General features: G+C 42.0%; 1 protein-coding gene across 1 annotated transcript; it reads left to right on the top strand.

The window, feature by feature from the left end:
- Positions 1–10,009: 10,009 nt before the first annotated feature.
- LOC147826135 (prolactin-like) lies at positions 10,010–15,094 on the top strand. The gene is made up of 4 exons (XM_087182551.1): positions 10,010–10,162; positions 11,445–11,534; positions 12,483–12,662; positions 14,903–15,094. The coding sequence occupies exons 1-4, from the start codon at positions 10,010–10,012 to the stop codon at positions 15,092–15,094; spliced, it is 615 nt and encodes a 204-aa protein (XP_087038677.1).
- The last annotated feature ends 370 nt before the right edge of the window (positions 15,095–15,464 follow it).

The following is a 15,464-nucleotide window of genomic DNA, read 5'->3' as shown; positions in this document are numbered from 1 at the left end:
CCTCGAGCACACCCATCTCAGTGTCTCTTGTTGGTCACTCTTGTAATTCTCCATGACATCTTCCTGTGTGTGGGGATGCCTCACTGTGATCTTGTAAAATAACTCTTTAGTTTGGTTCTTCTATCCTCCCACAGCTCGGCAGTCTCCAGTATCCTTTCCATCCTCTGCTAAAGGTCAGCCATCTGCTGCTGAGCCAACAGGAAACTATTGTATCAAAACCACTTAAGGAAGTGGGGTTGTTGCCAGATGGTGAGGTGTCCCAATGGTTCCAGGCTCTTTCTGTCCCACCCAAAGAATTGTCTGGGACAACTGATGAACAGGTAAATGTAAGTTTTATTTCAAGTAGGAGAAAAAAGGAACTTTTATTTAAAGCAAAAGAATAAAAAGGAGAAGGTAGGGAGAAAGAGGAATGCAGGAAAACTGAAAGTATATTCTGCATACAGGGTGGGCCACTGCAGAAACAGGAAGACAGCAGAAGAGGAAGATGACAGTGGCCCTAAGTCTATGGTCACCATCTTTCACACCCTCTTAGACCCAGTCTGTCCAAAGTTGCCCTGCCCAGGTACCCATCTCTGATAGAAAGTTCACATGCTGTGGTTCAACCTCCATTCTGGATCTTTGTGATTGACAGGTTACCTCCTGTTATTTACCCTTTGTTCCACTTCTTCATGATTGACAGATTACATGCTGTTTTCCAGCCAGACTGCCATGCTGTAGTCTCCTGCCTCATTTTCCCTGAGAGATATAAATCCCCATAATTCTTTATGGGTTGTTGAGGGAGTGGAGGTCTTGGTTTTCATGCAGCTACTTCTGGCAGAAAGGGACTGTAGCCCCTACCTATTGGGGATTATGTACTTCTTAACTACCTTAGAATAATATTGCTCACTGGCTAGTCTGAGGGACACTTGTCAGGGAGTGATGAGAACTGACTTCTTGCTGATATGTGGCACTGGAAGAGGGGTGCTGTAGGTAAACAAGTCAGGAGACTGTGGATAATATGGATGTTAGATTTGCTACTGATATGTATTTATGGTGACTCTACCGATCTGTCCTCAAATCTGATCTGGAGTCTTGTTTTCTTGAAGAGCAGCCTCAGATCTTCCAGTGGTTCACAGGAGTAGAGTCTTAGTCCTGTGAAGATTTGAAAGATTATTTCTCATGTAGGGTTTCTGTTTTAGTTTTTAGTTTGCCACTGTGTTTCTGGAGGAAGTATGAGAATGGCTCTTTAGGAACTGGAAAGAGAGCTAGGGTCTTGAGGGCCTGCAGAACTGCCCTACTTGTTTTCCTGTCAGCCTTTCCTTACAATGAATAACAGTGACCTGTCTGGGAAGATAGATTACGTCTAGGATTTGATCTAGCAACTCCCCCTTTTAGATTGTTGCATGGACATCAGCACCAGGAAGTGACTTTTGGTACATCGGACATTTGAATGGACATATTAGAATGGTATAAATAAGCTCTAACTAGGGTTACCCTTGACCTCAATTATGGCTATGAGTCTAGCAGAGTGATTTTTTAAGAGAAGGGAATTGAGACAGAATAATTGAGTTTGTCCAGGAACACTCAAGGTCCCTCGACACCTGCGGCCAAAGGTACTGCACGTTTTCCCAGGTGCCTTCAGTGTTTGTCAGGGTGGGTGGTGGGGGTTTTGACTGGCCTAACCTCCAGTGCTGTGAATCAGGCACATTGCCTGACCCTTGGAGTAGGGCCTGGGCTATGGCTTGATACAGTTATGTGCTCAGTGTCCAGTCTTCCTGCAGTTAAAAAGGAACTTTTTTCTCAAGCACTCTTGGGGTTTTCTTTAGGCACCTTGGATGTCTTTAAAGTATTACCAATTGTGACAAGAGGAAGCACCACTCCAGTACATCCTGTGAATCTTAAAACTGCCTGAGGATCTTGACAAGGGGCTGGAGAATATCGAGTTCCTCTGGGATGTTATGCTCTGGAGGAGATCCTGAGTCACTTGAAGGGAGCGGGACTGATTTACTGTCCTGAAGAAGAGGTCAAGGAGACCTCCCGTTGTGGATGTCTTTATTAAACAGATGAGCGGTACCATATCCACCTGAGATACAGGTGGGGATCAGAAGACAGGATCATCAATAACATCATTTCCTTTTATCTCATGGGCAACTCAAAATATCCTAGTTTCCAGGGTTTTCCAGAGATAAAGAGACACCAAAACCTAAGCATGAGAGATCTCACTCCACTTTTCATGCTTTTTATAGGAATGGTCTGTGAAATTGTACTTGTATCAGTCAGTGCTTACCAGGGAAACAGATTTAATGCAAAACACACGCATGTGTAAGAATTTACAACATTAGCTTACAATGGCTGCCCACAGAGTCAGGTGTGGAAGAATGCATAACGGCTGTCTGCATACAGCACACAAAGGATTCAGCTGAAGGCCTGGACCTCAGTGTAGTGTCCTGTGTGAGTTTGTATCAGGAGGCCAAATGGTCTTTGATGGAATGCTGAAGAGCCTGCACTGGAAGCCAGGAGACAATGTCCAAGTGCAAGGTGAGGGTGAAGACTGAAGCTCCTCTGCAGAAATAGATGCAAGCTCTCCTTCTCTTTTTTCCTTTTGTACCATGCTGGCAACAATCCTCCCTAGGGTGGGTCTTCCATACCCAGAACTATGCTGTGGAAATTAATTTGGGCATTTCTTCCTCAAGTTGACACAATCAACTAACTATCAAAATCCACCCCTTGTCAACTTGACCACCAGCCACATTTCTTTAAACCTTAGTCTTCAGATACCAAGAACTTCATAATTACTCCTAACATGTTATAACTATTCTGCACACAAATGAAAATGCACTATTTCTCTGCCCAGAAGAGAAGGCAAGTTTACTTTGTATGTGATGCTTACTTCTAACATTTCATAACTTGAACCTTATAACTAACAATAATTTAACAATACTTAAGAACCAATATTAAGTCTATTGGCATATTATATTGGAACCATATTAGGACAGAACTATTACAATTGCAATTCTCATTTCTGTAGCTGATCACAAGGTTGTACCTGGTATTTAGAACTACTTTCCCCCATTCTACCCATTCTGTATTCCCTTGGCATTCAGAAAGCACCTCTGCAGGTCTTGGCTCTTTCCTTGGTGGAGTGACTCATGCCTTCATTCCTGAAGGTTCTGGACTACTTGTCATTCTGCCTGGATTGGTTATTGTAGTTTCCCATTGACATAATAGAGCATGGTACTATTAGGAGGTGACCTGAGGGATCTCCTGCACTCCAAGTATATGCTTCCTTTCCTGCATTGTGGAGTAATAGTCCAGTTTCCCCTCAATAGTCTGGGTCAGTCACCCCTGCAAACACTGTAACTCCCTTTTTATCTTGTTTCCTCAGAGGCATGAGGAGACCAAAATGACCAGGGAAATCTAACTTCCAGTTCAGTGGTATCATTGTTGTGCTTCCTGATACAAGCCTTCCCCTCTCTGGATCTAAAATTTCTAATAAGTACCTATGCCAGGGTGCAGGAACAGGAAGCAAAGATTTTGCAAGTGGATCAGTAGGGGTAATGGTGAATGGTACCATTCCCACTTCCACCCCTTGATCCCTGGACCTGTGAATGCTGGCTATGGGAGACATAGTGTCATATAGTGGATACTGAGTCAAAGCATATGCTACCTTTTAAAGAACCTTGCCCCAGCCCTGCAAGATACTGCCAGCCAGCTGAGACTGTATCTGTGTCTTCAAAAGACCATTCCACTTTCCTATCAACTCAGATGCTTTTGGTGGTGAGGAACTTGGTATGAGCAGAGAATTTCATAATCACGAACCCACTGCCTCACTTCTTTCGTCATAAAATGTATTCCCTGGTCAGAGGGAAGGCTGGGTGGAATTCCATGATGGTGGAGAAGGCATTCAGTAAGACCAGAGATGGTGGTTTTGGCAGAAGCATTTCATTCAGGGAAGTCAAATCCTTATCCAGAATAAGTGTCTATGCCAGTAAGGATAAAGTGCAGTCCTTTCCATGATGGAAGTGGTCCAATATAATCAACCTGCCACCAGGGACTGATCACCCCAGTGAATGGTGACATATCAGGGACTCAGTGTTGGTCTCTGTTGTTGGCACAATGGGCATTCAGCAGTGGCTGTAGCCTGATCAGTCTTAGTGTTGCTCAGCCCATACATAACCCTCCTTCCTGCCACCAGAGCAACTCTGTTCATGAGCCCATTGGGCAATGCAGGGTTGGCTGAAGAAAAAGGCTGAGTACTATCTACAGAATAGGTAATCTTATCCTCTTTGATTGTTATAGTGTTCTACTGAAGTCACTTTTTGGTGAGCATTTACATGGGATACAAATATTTTTACATCTTTTGTCCATATAGACAGGTCTATCCATGTATCTCTTCCCCAAATGTCTTTGTCACCAATTCTTAGTCATGTTCCTTCTAAGTTCCTGACAATCTAGCTAGACCACTGGCTACAGCTCATGAATCAGTACACAGTCCCACATATCACCATGTCTCCTTCCAGGAAAAGTGTACTACCAGGTGCACTACCTGAAGTTCTACCCTCTGAGAAGAATTTTCTGCACCACTGTCCTTTAGGTATGTTCTGGAAAGGATGGTACAGCTGGCAACTTGCAGATACTGCATAATGGGCAGACCATCCATAAACCAGGCCATATCCTTCTTTTCCTTTGACAGCTGATCATATGGCACACCCCAAGAGACCACACATGCATGGTGGGAAACGGCAATATGGCAGGAATAGGATCCATGGACATCTGAGCAACTTTTTTCTGTAACTTGCTTGTACCCTCTGGACCTGTTCTGTCTCAATCACATATATTACTTCCAATTAATAATAAACAGTTGCTGTGCACATACAACATTATGACTCAGTGGATCAGATGATATCCAGCTCATGATAGGCAACTCAGGTTGCATGGTAAGCTGGTATTCTGTGGTCAAGTGTTCAGTTTCCACTAAGGCCCAGCAACAAGCCAAGTGCTGTTTTTCAAAGGGAGATTAGATGTCTTCAGATGATGGAAGAACCCTGATTTAAAATGGTAAGCAATTCATGAATGAGGGCCTGCCAGAAACTCTAAAGAGCACCTCTTCCTGCCACTGCCACTTCATTTACCATTCATCTGCTGGATCATATGGCCCTAGTGGGAGAGCAGCCTGGACCTGTTGCAGAGCCTTTTCTTGTTCTAGGTCTACTCAAAACTAGCAGCTTTCTGAGCCACTCGGTAAGTGGGCCTGAGGAAATCACTTAAGTGAGGAATGTGTTACCTCCGCAATCCAAATAGGCCCAATAAGCTTTGTGCCTCTTTTTTGATTCTAGGGGGAGCCAGATACAACAACTGATCTTCTACTTCGGAAGGGATATCTCTACATGCCCCACACCACTGGAGTTCTGGAAAATTCACTGAGGTAGAAGGATCTTGAATTTTAGTTGGATTTATTTCCCGTCCTCTGACTCTCAAATGCTTTACTAACAAATCCAGAGTGGTTGCTACCTCCTGCTTACTTGGTCCAGTCAGCATAATATCATCAATGTAATGGACCAGTGTGATACGTTGTGGGAGATAAAGACAATCAAAACACCCCATGAACTAAGTTGTGAAAGAGCTGGAGAGTTAATATAACCCTGAGGTAGGACAGTGAAAGTGTATTGCTGTCATTGGAAGCTGAAAGGAAATTGTTTCTGATGGTCCTTATGGATAGATGTGGAGAAGCAGGGATTTGCAAGTCAACAGCTGCATACCAAGTACCAGGAGATGTGATGCTCTGCTCAAGCAAGGGAAGAACATTTAGTACAGCAGCTACAATCAGAGTCACCACTTGATTTGGTTTATAATAACCTACTGATTATCATTCTCCAAGACCTATCTGCCTTTTGGACATGCCAAATGAGAGAATTAAATGGAGATGTACTGGGAATCACCACCGCTGCATCCTTCAAGTTCTTGATAGTGGCACTAATTTCTGCAGTCCTTCCAGGAATGCAATATTGTTGTTGTTTTTTTTTCCAACTTGACCAAGTTTTATTGAACTTTTTTGTATTAAATTCTTTTATTGGCACATTGTAGGCATACAACACAATTACATTTTTCATTGGGAATTGTACCTTTATATAATGCATCTTGGTTCTTATTTTTTCCCCATTCCTAGCCCTCCCTTCACCCCCTCCACCCTTCCCTATTTACAAAGACTTTATTTCCATTTTGTCCATTTCTCATCATTTTTTCCTTTCCCTTCTTTCTTTCCCCTGCCCCTCCCACTACCCCTACCCCTTTGGACCTTTTCTTCCTATTTTACATTATCGATTATTCATTCTAATCATTGGTACATTTTAGGTATACAATATAATGACATTCATCATTGGAAATTTGCACCTTACATAGTCTCTCTTGGTTCTTATTTTTCACCCTTGCCCAGCCCTCCCTTCAACCCCTCCATTCCTCCCTATTTACAAAGATTTTGTTCCTATTTTCCCATTTTCTCATATTAATCCCATTCCCTTCTATCCTTTCCCCTAGTCCTCCCACTTCCTTCCCCTTTGCCCCTTTTCTTCCTATTTTACATTACCTATTATACATTTAGTCCTTATTTACACTTTCAGTTTCTCACACCAGAGAAACTATTCGGTATTTACACATGTGTGTCCTATTTATTTCACTTGAGAGTATTGCCTCAATGTGCATCCACTTAGCTGTAAGTGTCTCTAATTTCTCTATTTTTTGGCTGAGTAGTACTCAATTTTATTTAAAAAACCACATTTTCTTTATCCAGTCTCCAGTGGATGGGCATTTGGGCTGCTTCCAAGTTTTAGCCATTATAAACTGTGCTGCTATGAACATGGGTGCACATATATCACTGTGGTATGATTCTTTTAATTCTTTGGGGAAGATCCCCAGCAGTGGAATAGTGGGGTCAAATGGGACTTCCAGTCCTAGTTCTTTGAGGTATCTCCATACTGATTTCCACGGTGCTTGCACCAGTCTACACTCCCACCAGCAGTAGAGCAGGGTTCCTCTTTCCCCACAGCCCTGCCAGCATTTGTTATTGGTTGATTTCATGATAGCCGCCATTCTTTCTGGAGTGAAGTGGAATCTCAGCATTGTTTTCATTTGCATCTCTCGAATGACCAGTGATGTTGAACATTTTTTCATGTATTTCTTTGCTATTTCTACTTCTTTGTCTGAGAAATGTCTGTTCATTTCAGATGCCCATTTTCGGATTGGGTCTTTAAATTTAGGAGGTCTGATATTTTTAACTTCTTTATAGATTCGAGATAGTAGACCTTTGTCTGCGGAAGAGCAGGTGAAGATTTTTTCCCACATTGTGGGTTGTCTCTTCACACTGCTGGTGGTTTCTCTTGCTGTGCAGAAGCCTTTTAATAAGAAGAGATCCCACTTGTTGATTGTTTGTGCTAGTTCATGGGCAACTGAGGTTTTGTTCATAAAATCTTTTCCTACACCGATGTCTTCAAGGGTTCTACCTAACCTCTGTTCCAACTGGTTCAGAGTTTCTATTTTAATATTTAGATCTTTAATCAATTTTGATTTTAGTTTAGTACATGGTTAGAGATACAGGTCTAGTTTTAATCTTTGGCAAGGTGAAGCCCAATTTTTCCAGCACCATTTATTAAAGAGGCTATCTTTCCTCCAGTGAGGGTGTTTGGCTCCTTTGTTGAAGATGAGATGGCTGAGTGTGTCAGGCGTTGTTTCTGCATCTTCTAATCTGTTCCACTGGTCCTCAAGTCGGTTTCTTTGCCAGTACCATGCTGTTTTTATCACAGTAGCTTTGTAGTATAGTTGGAGGTTGGGGATTGTGATACCCCCTGCCATGTCTCTGTTGCCTAGAATTGCTTTTGCTATTCTGGGTCTCTTCTTGTTCCAAATGAATTTTTGGATTGTTTTCTGGAGGTCTATGAAGTATGCTGCTGGGATCTCAATTGGAATTGCATTAAATCTATATAGCAGTTTTGGAAGTATGGCCATTTTCACTATATTAATCCTTCCTACCCAGGAGCAGGGGCTGTCTGTCCATTTTCTGATATCATCTTCAATCTCTCTTTTCAGAGTGCCATAGTTTTCAGAGAAGAGGTCTTTGATTTCTTTCATTAGGATGATTCCTAGGTGTTTCAGTTTTTTGGATGCTATTGTGAAAGGAATTATTTGCCCTATTTCTCTCTCAGTGCATCTGTTATTGGTGTAGAGGAAAGCTATTGATTTTTGTGTGTTGACCTTGTAACCAGCTACTTGCCTGAATTTGGTTATTAAGTCTAGAAGACTTTTGGTGGAGTTCTTGGGATCTTCCATATAGAGTATCATGTCATCTGCAAATAATGACACTTTGACTTCTTCACTTCCTATCTTTATTTCTTTTATTTTGTTCTCTTGTCTAATTGCTGTGGCTAATGTTTCCAGAACTATATTGAACAAGAGTGGTGATAGTGGACATCCTTGTCTTGTTCCTGATTTGAATGTGAAGGATTTCAGTTTTTGACCATTTAGTATGATATTGGCTGTTGGTTTTTCATAGATGGCTTCTATCAGTTTGAGGTAGAGACCATCTATTCCAATTTTTTGTAGGGTTTTTATCATAAATGCATGTTGGATTTTGTCAAATGCTTTTTTTGCATTTATGGAGAGAATCATATGGTTTTTCTCCTTGGCTCTATTGATATAGTGTATTATATTAATTGATTTTTGTATATTGAACCATCCCTGCATCCCTGGGATGAATCCCACTTGATCAGGGTGTATGATCTTCTTGATGATCTTCTGCATTCTGTTTGCCATTATCTTATTAAGGATTTTTGCATCTATGTTCATTAGTGAGATTGGCCTATAGTTCTCCTTTTTTGGCTGGGTCTTTCTCTGCTTTGGGGATCAAGATGATGCTTGCTTCCAGGAATGAATTTGGGAGTATTGCTTCCCTTTCAATTTCATTGAAGAGTTTAAACAGTAGTGGCAGCAGTTCCTCTCTAAATGTCTTGTAGAATTCAGCAGTGAAGCCATCAGGGCCTGGGCTTTTCTTAGTTAATAAGTTTTTAATGACATTTTCAATTTCATTGGTTGATATTGGGTTGTTCAGAATTTTTAGGTCTTCTTCGTTTAACCTTGGTAATTCATATGTATCTAGGAATCTGTCCATTTCTTCTGTGTTGTCCATTTTATTGGCGTATAGGTTCTGGAAGTAGGTATTGATGATCCTCTGGATTTCTGCTGGGTCTGTTGTAATTTCACCCTTTTCATTCCTAATTGCATGGATGTGGGCCTTTTCTTTCTTTTTTCTGACAAGGTTGGCTAAAGGTTTGTTAGTTTTGTTGATTCTTTCGAAGAACCAACTCTTGGCTTCATTGATTTTTTGTATCGTTCTCTTAGACTCCATTGCATTGATTTCTCCTCTGATCTTTATAATTTCCTCCCTTGTATGAGCTTTGGGGTTGTCCTGCTCTTCTTTTTCTAGAAGCTTGAGGTTCAGCATCAGGTTGTTTAATTGGGCTCATTCTGTTTTCCTAATATGCGTATTCACTACTATGAATTTCCCTCGTAAGACTGCTTTCATTGTGTCATATCAGGCAGTGACTTAAAAAATTACAAACTCCTACAATATCTGACCATGAGTTAAAGAAGTAGAAGCCCCTGCAGTGTGTTACAGCTGAAAATCTACAGAAACTCCCTCCAAATTAAACTACGGTGAGAAATGACTTCAGCAACCCTTCCACAATTAACTTAAGATCCCAGAGTTAGCAAAGTGCAGGAGCACTTCTGGGAGAAATATAAAAAAGCGGGAAGTTCCTCACTTTTCAAACTCTGTACCTGAGCAAGTGTAACGACCAACATAAATGTACACAGTGGAGGGTGCTGATTCTTCCCCAACCCTGCCAGTACAGTGCCAAATCAGGGGGCTGGGAGAGATAAGGCTCCCACGAGACAAGGCTTGTTTTGGGGAACTTGCATCAGTAGTTTATCTAGAGCGGTGTGTGTCTTGGTCTAACCAGGGTCACTTGTAGTGCTGCTGGCCATGTCAAGCCTGCTCCTGGGGAGGGATGTGGCTGCCCAGTCTAACTGTACCAACGGGACTGGCTACCAGGTGCCCCTCCCAGATCTGTTGGATCGGGCCATCATCCTGTCTCACTGCATCCACACCCTCTCTTCAGATCTCTACCAGGAATTTGTAAGTACTTCTCTTTTCTCCTCTTCTCAAAAGGAGCCTTCTCAATAGTGATGGACAAAGACTACAATTTAAATATGAAAACCTCACCCCCCAAATTTCAAGTCATATTAACTAATGGAGTAAAAAATGCACCAAGCAATAAAATGTGGAACACCAAGGATGGAAATGTTCAGGAAATCTATGATTGTCAAAAAATTTGATGATTTTGCAAAAACTTTCCTGAAATCACTTTATGTTTAAAAATGTAAACATGTGACATAAATAACTTTTAGTGTGCTGATTTCTTGTTTTTCTGGTCAATGCCAGTCTATGGTCTTTCTTCACTGAGCACACTGCTGAGATCCAAGAAATGAGAGCAGTTCTGCTGTGAGCAAGGGTCAGGGTTTAGGAAACAACAGGTTACCACAGAGAATGTGGCCCGCTGTCTGTGAGAAAACCTATCTGTCTATCATCTGTCCATCATCTATCATCTGTCTATCATCTGTCTATCTTCTGTCTATCTATCATCTATCTATCTATCATCTATCTATCAATCTCTCCACACAATTCATTTTATACATTCATGATTTTCTTTTCATTTTGCATTTTCAACTTGACTTCAGCTGTCTTTGGAATCTTCTTAGAAATCCTTTTCAACTTTCACAACTTTTGATTATTATCAGCCTCTATAATGTACTGGTATCAATCTCAGCCTATTACTGAGAATTTCAATGATTTGTCTGTTTTATGACTTGAGTTTTTCACAATAAAATTTTGTATTTTGGATTCATGATCAATTGGTAAGATTGAGGTGTGTGGATTAAGAGGTAATTGAAAGAAAAGTATAATTTTTATATCAATTTAAGGAAAGTATATCAGTTTAGACCCTTGAGAACCTAGAGATTAAGTAGGTAAATAGAGATGCATATGTATCGTGGCCTTTGGTTCAAATACTAGGGAAAAGGGATTGCTAGCCAACACACCTTTTGTAGCTTTGGTGTTTTGCGTGCTTGTGTTCCACATGTTAACTCATAGGAAGGGTAAGGAAACAATGGCATAGCCAAGGGAAGAGGGTGGGAGGTCAGAAAACTGAGCTGAGCAACAGTGAGGTTCCCGAGGTAATGGGAAAAAGTAGGCAGAAAGGTTCCTTTCTTACTGCAGTTTCAGACTTCATGGAGCGCTCCTTTGTAATCGACTGCACAGCCTTTAAATGTGCTAGCACGAAGCGACTGGATTCGTATTTTCCTTCCCAAACCCAGCTCACTGAATTTCCCATTGTTTCCAGGAATCCCTTTACTCTCAGGACTCAGACTTCTTTGTTACGTACACGACAAAGTGCCACACAGCCTCCATCGCCACGCCAGGGGACAAGGAGCAGGCCCTGAAGATCCAGGTGAGTCCCCAGCCCAGCACTCCCAGGCCTGCTGAGGCAGTGACTGGCTTTGTGTCCTGTGGGCTCTGAGAGCTCTGTGGTCAGTGGGGACAGTGGTCTCACTGCAGAGAAAAGTGGAGGGAGAGTGAGCTGCCAAGAACACTCACAGGGTGCCTGGAAATGTTAGGGAAAACCAAGGGCTGGATGGGAGTTGTGCAAGATCTATAAATTACAAATGCAGATGACAATATTTTAACCAACACCCCACACCTAGGATTTTATGTAGCAAACGCAGTGCAGTTTATCTTAGTACAGGTGAGTGTGAGTCCTGCATTTGTGGTGTTTACATCACGATGCCTCTCAGACCTGTGCTGTCTCTCCTGGACTCCCAGCACCCTCCTCCTCTTCCTGCTTCCACTTCTCTGATGCTGACTTCCTTCCTCACTCTGCACTCGCTCCCCTCCCCCTCCATGTCCCAACTGAAAGTCCCCCTGCTGTGCGTGTCCTGCGGAAATTATGTCACGGCTCCAGAGGTGCAGCTCTGGTCTCTGCTCTGATGACAAAAAAGTGAGCCCATCAAACCTCAATAATTTATCCATGCCCTAAAGTTTTCTTGTTATAATCTGTCTCTTGATTTTCTGCCATAAACACAGTGTTAAGGTGATTATAAATGAAAACATGGAATTGCAGAGGGAAAATAAAATTGAATTTTATCCATAACAAATCTTATTAGAGTAGTATTTATTTTAATATTCCAGTTGTGTGTGTTTGTTTGTTTGACTGTAGCAATGTTAGGCCAATGGCTTAAATTGTAACTTTTGAGAACATCTGTGATCTACAGAAAGATTTTACACACACAGAGGAACATCAAAGCAATATGTAAGGTCAGGCTCTCTGAGCAGAGGTTGCATGTAACTAACCTGGCTGTGTCTCGCCCATGTCCCTGGTTACTCCAATCTGACTGCCCAGCCGAAGGACTTCATTGTTCTGGCGATCCGCTTGCTGCACTCCTGGGACGACCCCCTGAGCCACCTCATGACTGAAGCAGTTCATCTGCCACATGTCACCCTGAGTCTCATTGAGAAAGCCGAGGCTATACAGGAGAACATGCAACTCCTTACAGAAGGCCTGAAGTGGATTGCGAGACGGGTAGGCAGCCTCCTGATGGTCCCTTGGTTTTCACTTTCCGGGGTCTCCTCTGCTTTAGGAAATACAGTGACATCCCCTGCTTTGGAGGAATCACATTTAGGCCGAATGTTGCACCTTCCAGTCTGCTATGCAACAAAGCAGGAGCCGTAGCCAACAGTGCAGATTCTAGTGTCAATGAGTCTCAGGATTCAGGGTGCTGACAGTGCCCCCTTCCCTGCTCAGTCCATGGAGCCACCAGAACTGGTCCTTCATTGGATGGGAGTCAAACCATTTCCATGGAGGGAAAATCAGAGAAGAGCACCTGCAAGAGGACTGTGTTCCTCACAGTACTTTAGGACTCACACACTGAAATTCTGCTCAGAGTCCTTCTGTTTTCTCCTCACATCCAAGTGTGCTAAGTCCTCGATTTGCGAGAAAAATTCCTTCTGTTCATGATCCAAAGCACTTGTATCTGAGCAGTGAGAGAAGACTCATTTCTGATCACGTGATGTTTGGCCATGCACTGTTCATATTGCAATCCATTGCTGGTTTATAAAGTTAAGTGCTTGTCTTCTGGAACGCTTGCAAACCAAGTTCCTCACATTCCAAGGTTTTACTGTATTTTTGGGGAAAGGAAAATATCAGTATCAGATTGGACGGTACCTCCAATCTGCTGAACCCCAAAGAGACTGAGGAGACCAGAAGCATTAATACTGAAAACTGCTAAGGTGACCCTTCTGTGGAATACTCTTCATTTTATAATTTATAGAGTGTCATCCTAAGTTATTTTGTTGTTTGTAAGTTGCCTATTGTTGCATTAAATCACCCTGGACAATTTGTCATACCTTGAGTGAATTACTATTTTCAATATACATATCCATTCAAATAAGACCATTTCAACCACAGTACAGTAACAGGTAAGCAGCTTCTGAAGTTCTCAGAAATAAAGAATCATTAAAATTTTTGGTTACAGAAATGACAACATAAGCAGTGATATATTTCACTTTTTATGTCCTGAGTACTTGTTAATATGTACCATTTTTGCCATTGTCACAAAAGTAGATTATCTACAATGCATACGCGTACTATAATACAAAGAACATATTAACTGAGGTAGAAAATGGACACCTTAATTTTCAACTTATTTTCTTCATAACTGAGAATCAAATTCTAGTGGTCACTAACTTATTCTACAGTGCTTCATCCTCTGTTCATTCTTCCTACCAATTATTCATTTGCTACTGTTTGCATCTGCATGCATTTTGCAGTAAATTTTGTTTTAGAAAACACACAAGGAAAGTAAAAAAAGAAACAAAATCAAAACAGAAATTAAGGTAACCAATACACACACCCATGTGGACACTTTACATTGCAATAAAAAGTATTCTTACTCTGTAGGATGAAGTTGAGCAGATCAGGTCTACGGTTATCCCAGATTTGTTCATACCAGTTCTGGACATCACCTGACATTTTTAGGGACTCAGGATGGGTCCCAGGTCTCTGAGATGAGGACAGGGGGACCTACTGTTTCTGCCTTGCGCTGCAGCACTTTTCAGAATCACCATCCCAACCCTGCTCACACAGTGTGGCTCTAAACAAGCAGGCCTGCTGCCTGCATCTCCTTCCCACAGGTGTGATTTCCTGCAACTCTACCCCTGGGCTACTCAAGGGAAGCAGCTTCTCCTCATGGAAACCTGGAAGGTGGCATTCTGGGTGGAGGGAGACTCATAACTCCTTAGTCCAGATTTGAGCACCTGTACCTTAAAGCACCAAGTGCAGTGCTCATCATCTCTAAGTTATTGTCTGGAGCCACCATATGAAGAATGGATCCAGTTACAAGCCCCCCAAAATCAATAGTGAACTATCAAGAGAAAAAAATACAAAGTGGTCATCTGGGACAAATTTTAGGAAATGTTAAAGTCCCTTAAGTGACAGAATGGAAGCTGTCCTTTGCATTGTCTCTAGGTGGAATGCATGTGTGTATTCAAGTAGCAACTTTCTGGGTGTCAAGTCCCACTCTGGCAGGGGCACATTTCACCTGCGATCATGTGCGTGTCAGGAAAATAGCTCAAGTGTTCTGCATCCAGCTTCGGGATGACTAGTAGTTTTACTATACCCTGTGTGAGATACATGAAAACCCTTGCCTTTGGCAAAAATATTTACATTTCATCTCTTCTCAAATCCTTATTGAAAATTAATGGACTCAAAGATAAGAAGTCCTGTTAATATGAGTAATAAGTGACTGTCTCTTTGGCGTCTAGGTTGCTCCTCAAATCAGAGACTACGGGGACTCTGCTGTCTGGACCCAGCTTCCCTCCCTGCAGTCAGCTGACGGAAAAGAGCGCCTGAACACTTTTCATCACCTGTGCCGCTGCCTGCGCAGGGACACACATAAGGCTCAGAGTTTCCTAAGGATCCTGAAGACCCAAGTTGCCTATCATGGCCACTGCTAAGCTCATGTCCATTCCTGCTGTTCTGAGATGGCTCTTAGCTGTCAATGCCTTGGGAAGCTTCTTTTAGTTTTATGGAATTTCATGCATGCTTGGGTGTAACGGTGTAAGGTTTCTCTCTCAAAAAATAAAAACAGTATTTAGCATTGCCAAAATATTAGAAGTCAATGTGTCAAAATTTCTTGCCTTCATTTAATTGAAATCTCCCACAAATATATCACTACGATTGAGAAGTTGATATCAAAATTTCTCAAAAGTCTTTGATCCTCTGTCCCTTTGACAAGAATCTGTCTTTCTACTTCCCATTATCTAACTTGGGGGGAGAGAGGGTTGGGATAAGGAATGAAAAAAAGGAACTGGGATGTGTTTCATA

The sequence above is a fragment of the Heterocephalus glaber genome, unplaced genomic scaffold, assembly GCF_053883595.1.
Source record: "Heterocephalus glaber isolate CG9 unplaced genomic scaffold, H.glaber_assembly_v1.0 deba00001472, whole genome shotgun sequence".
Taxonomy (NCBI): Eukaryota; Metazoa; Chordata; class Mammalia; order Rodentia; family Bathyergidae; genus Heterocephalus; species Heterocephalus glaber.
This window is presented reverse-complemented; position numbering and strand designations above follow the sequence as displayed.

Coding starts and splice junctions, on each gene's coding strand:
- LOC147826135 (XM_087182551.1), top strand. CDS start 10,010: ATGTCAAGCCTGCTCCTGGGGAGGGATGTGGCTGCCCAGTCTAACTGT. Junction 11,535..12,482: donor AGCAGGCCCTGAAGATCCAG/GTGAGTCCCCAG, acceptor CTGACTGCCCAG/CCGAAGGACTTCATTGTTCT. Junction 12,663..14,902: donor TGAAGTGGATTGCGAGACGG/GTAGGCAGCCTC, acceptor TTTGGCGTCTAG/GTTGCTCCTCAAATCAGAGA.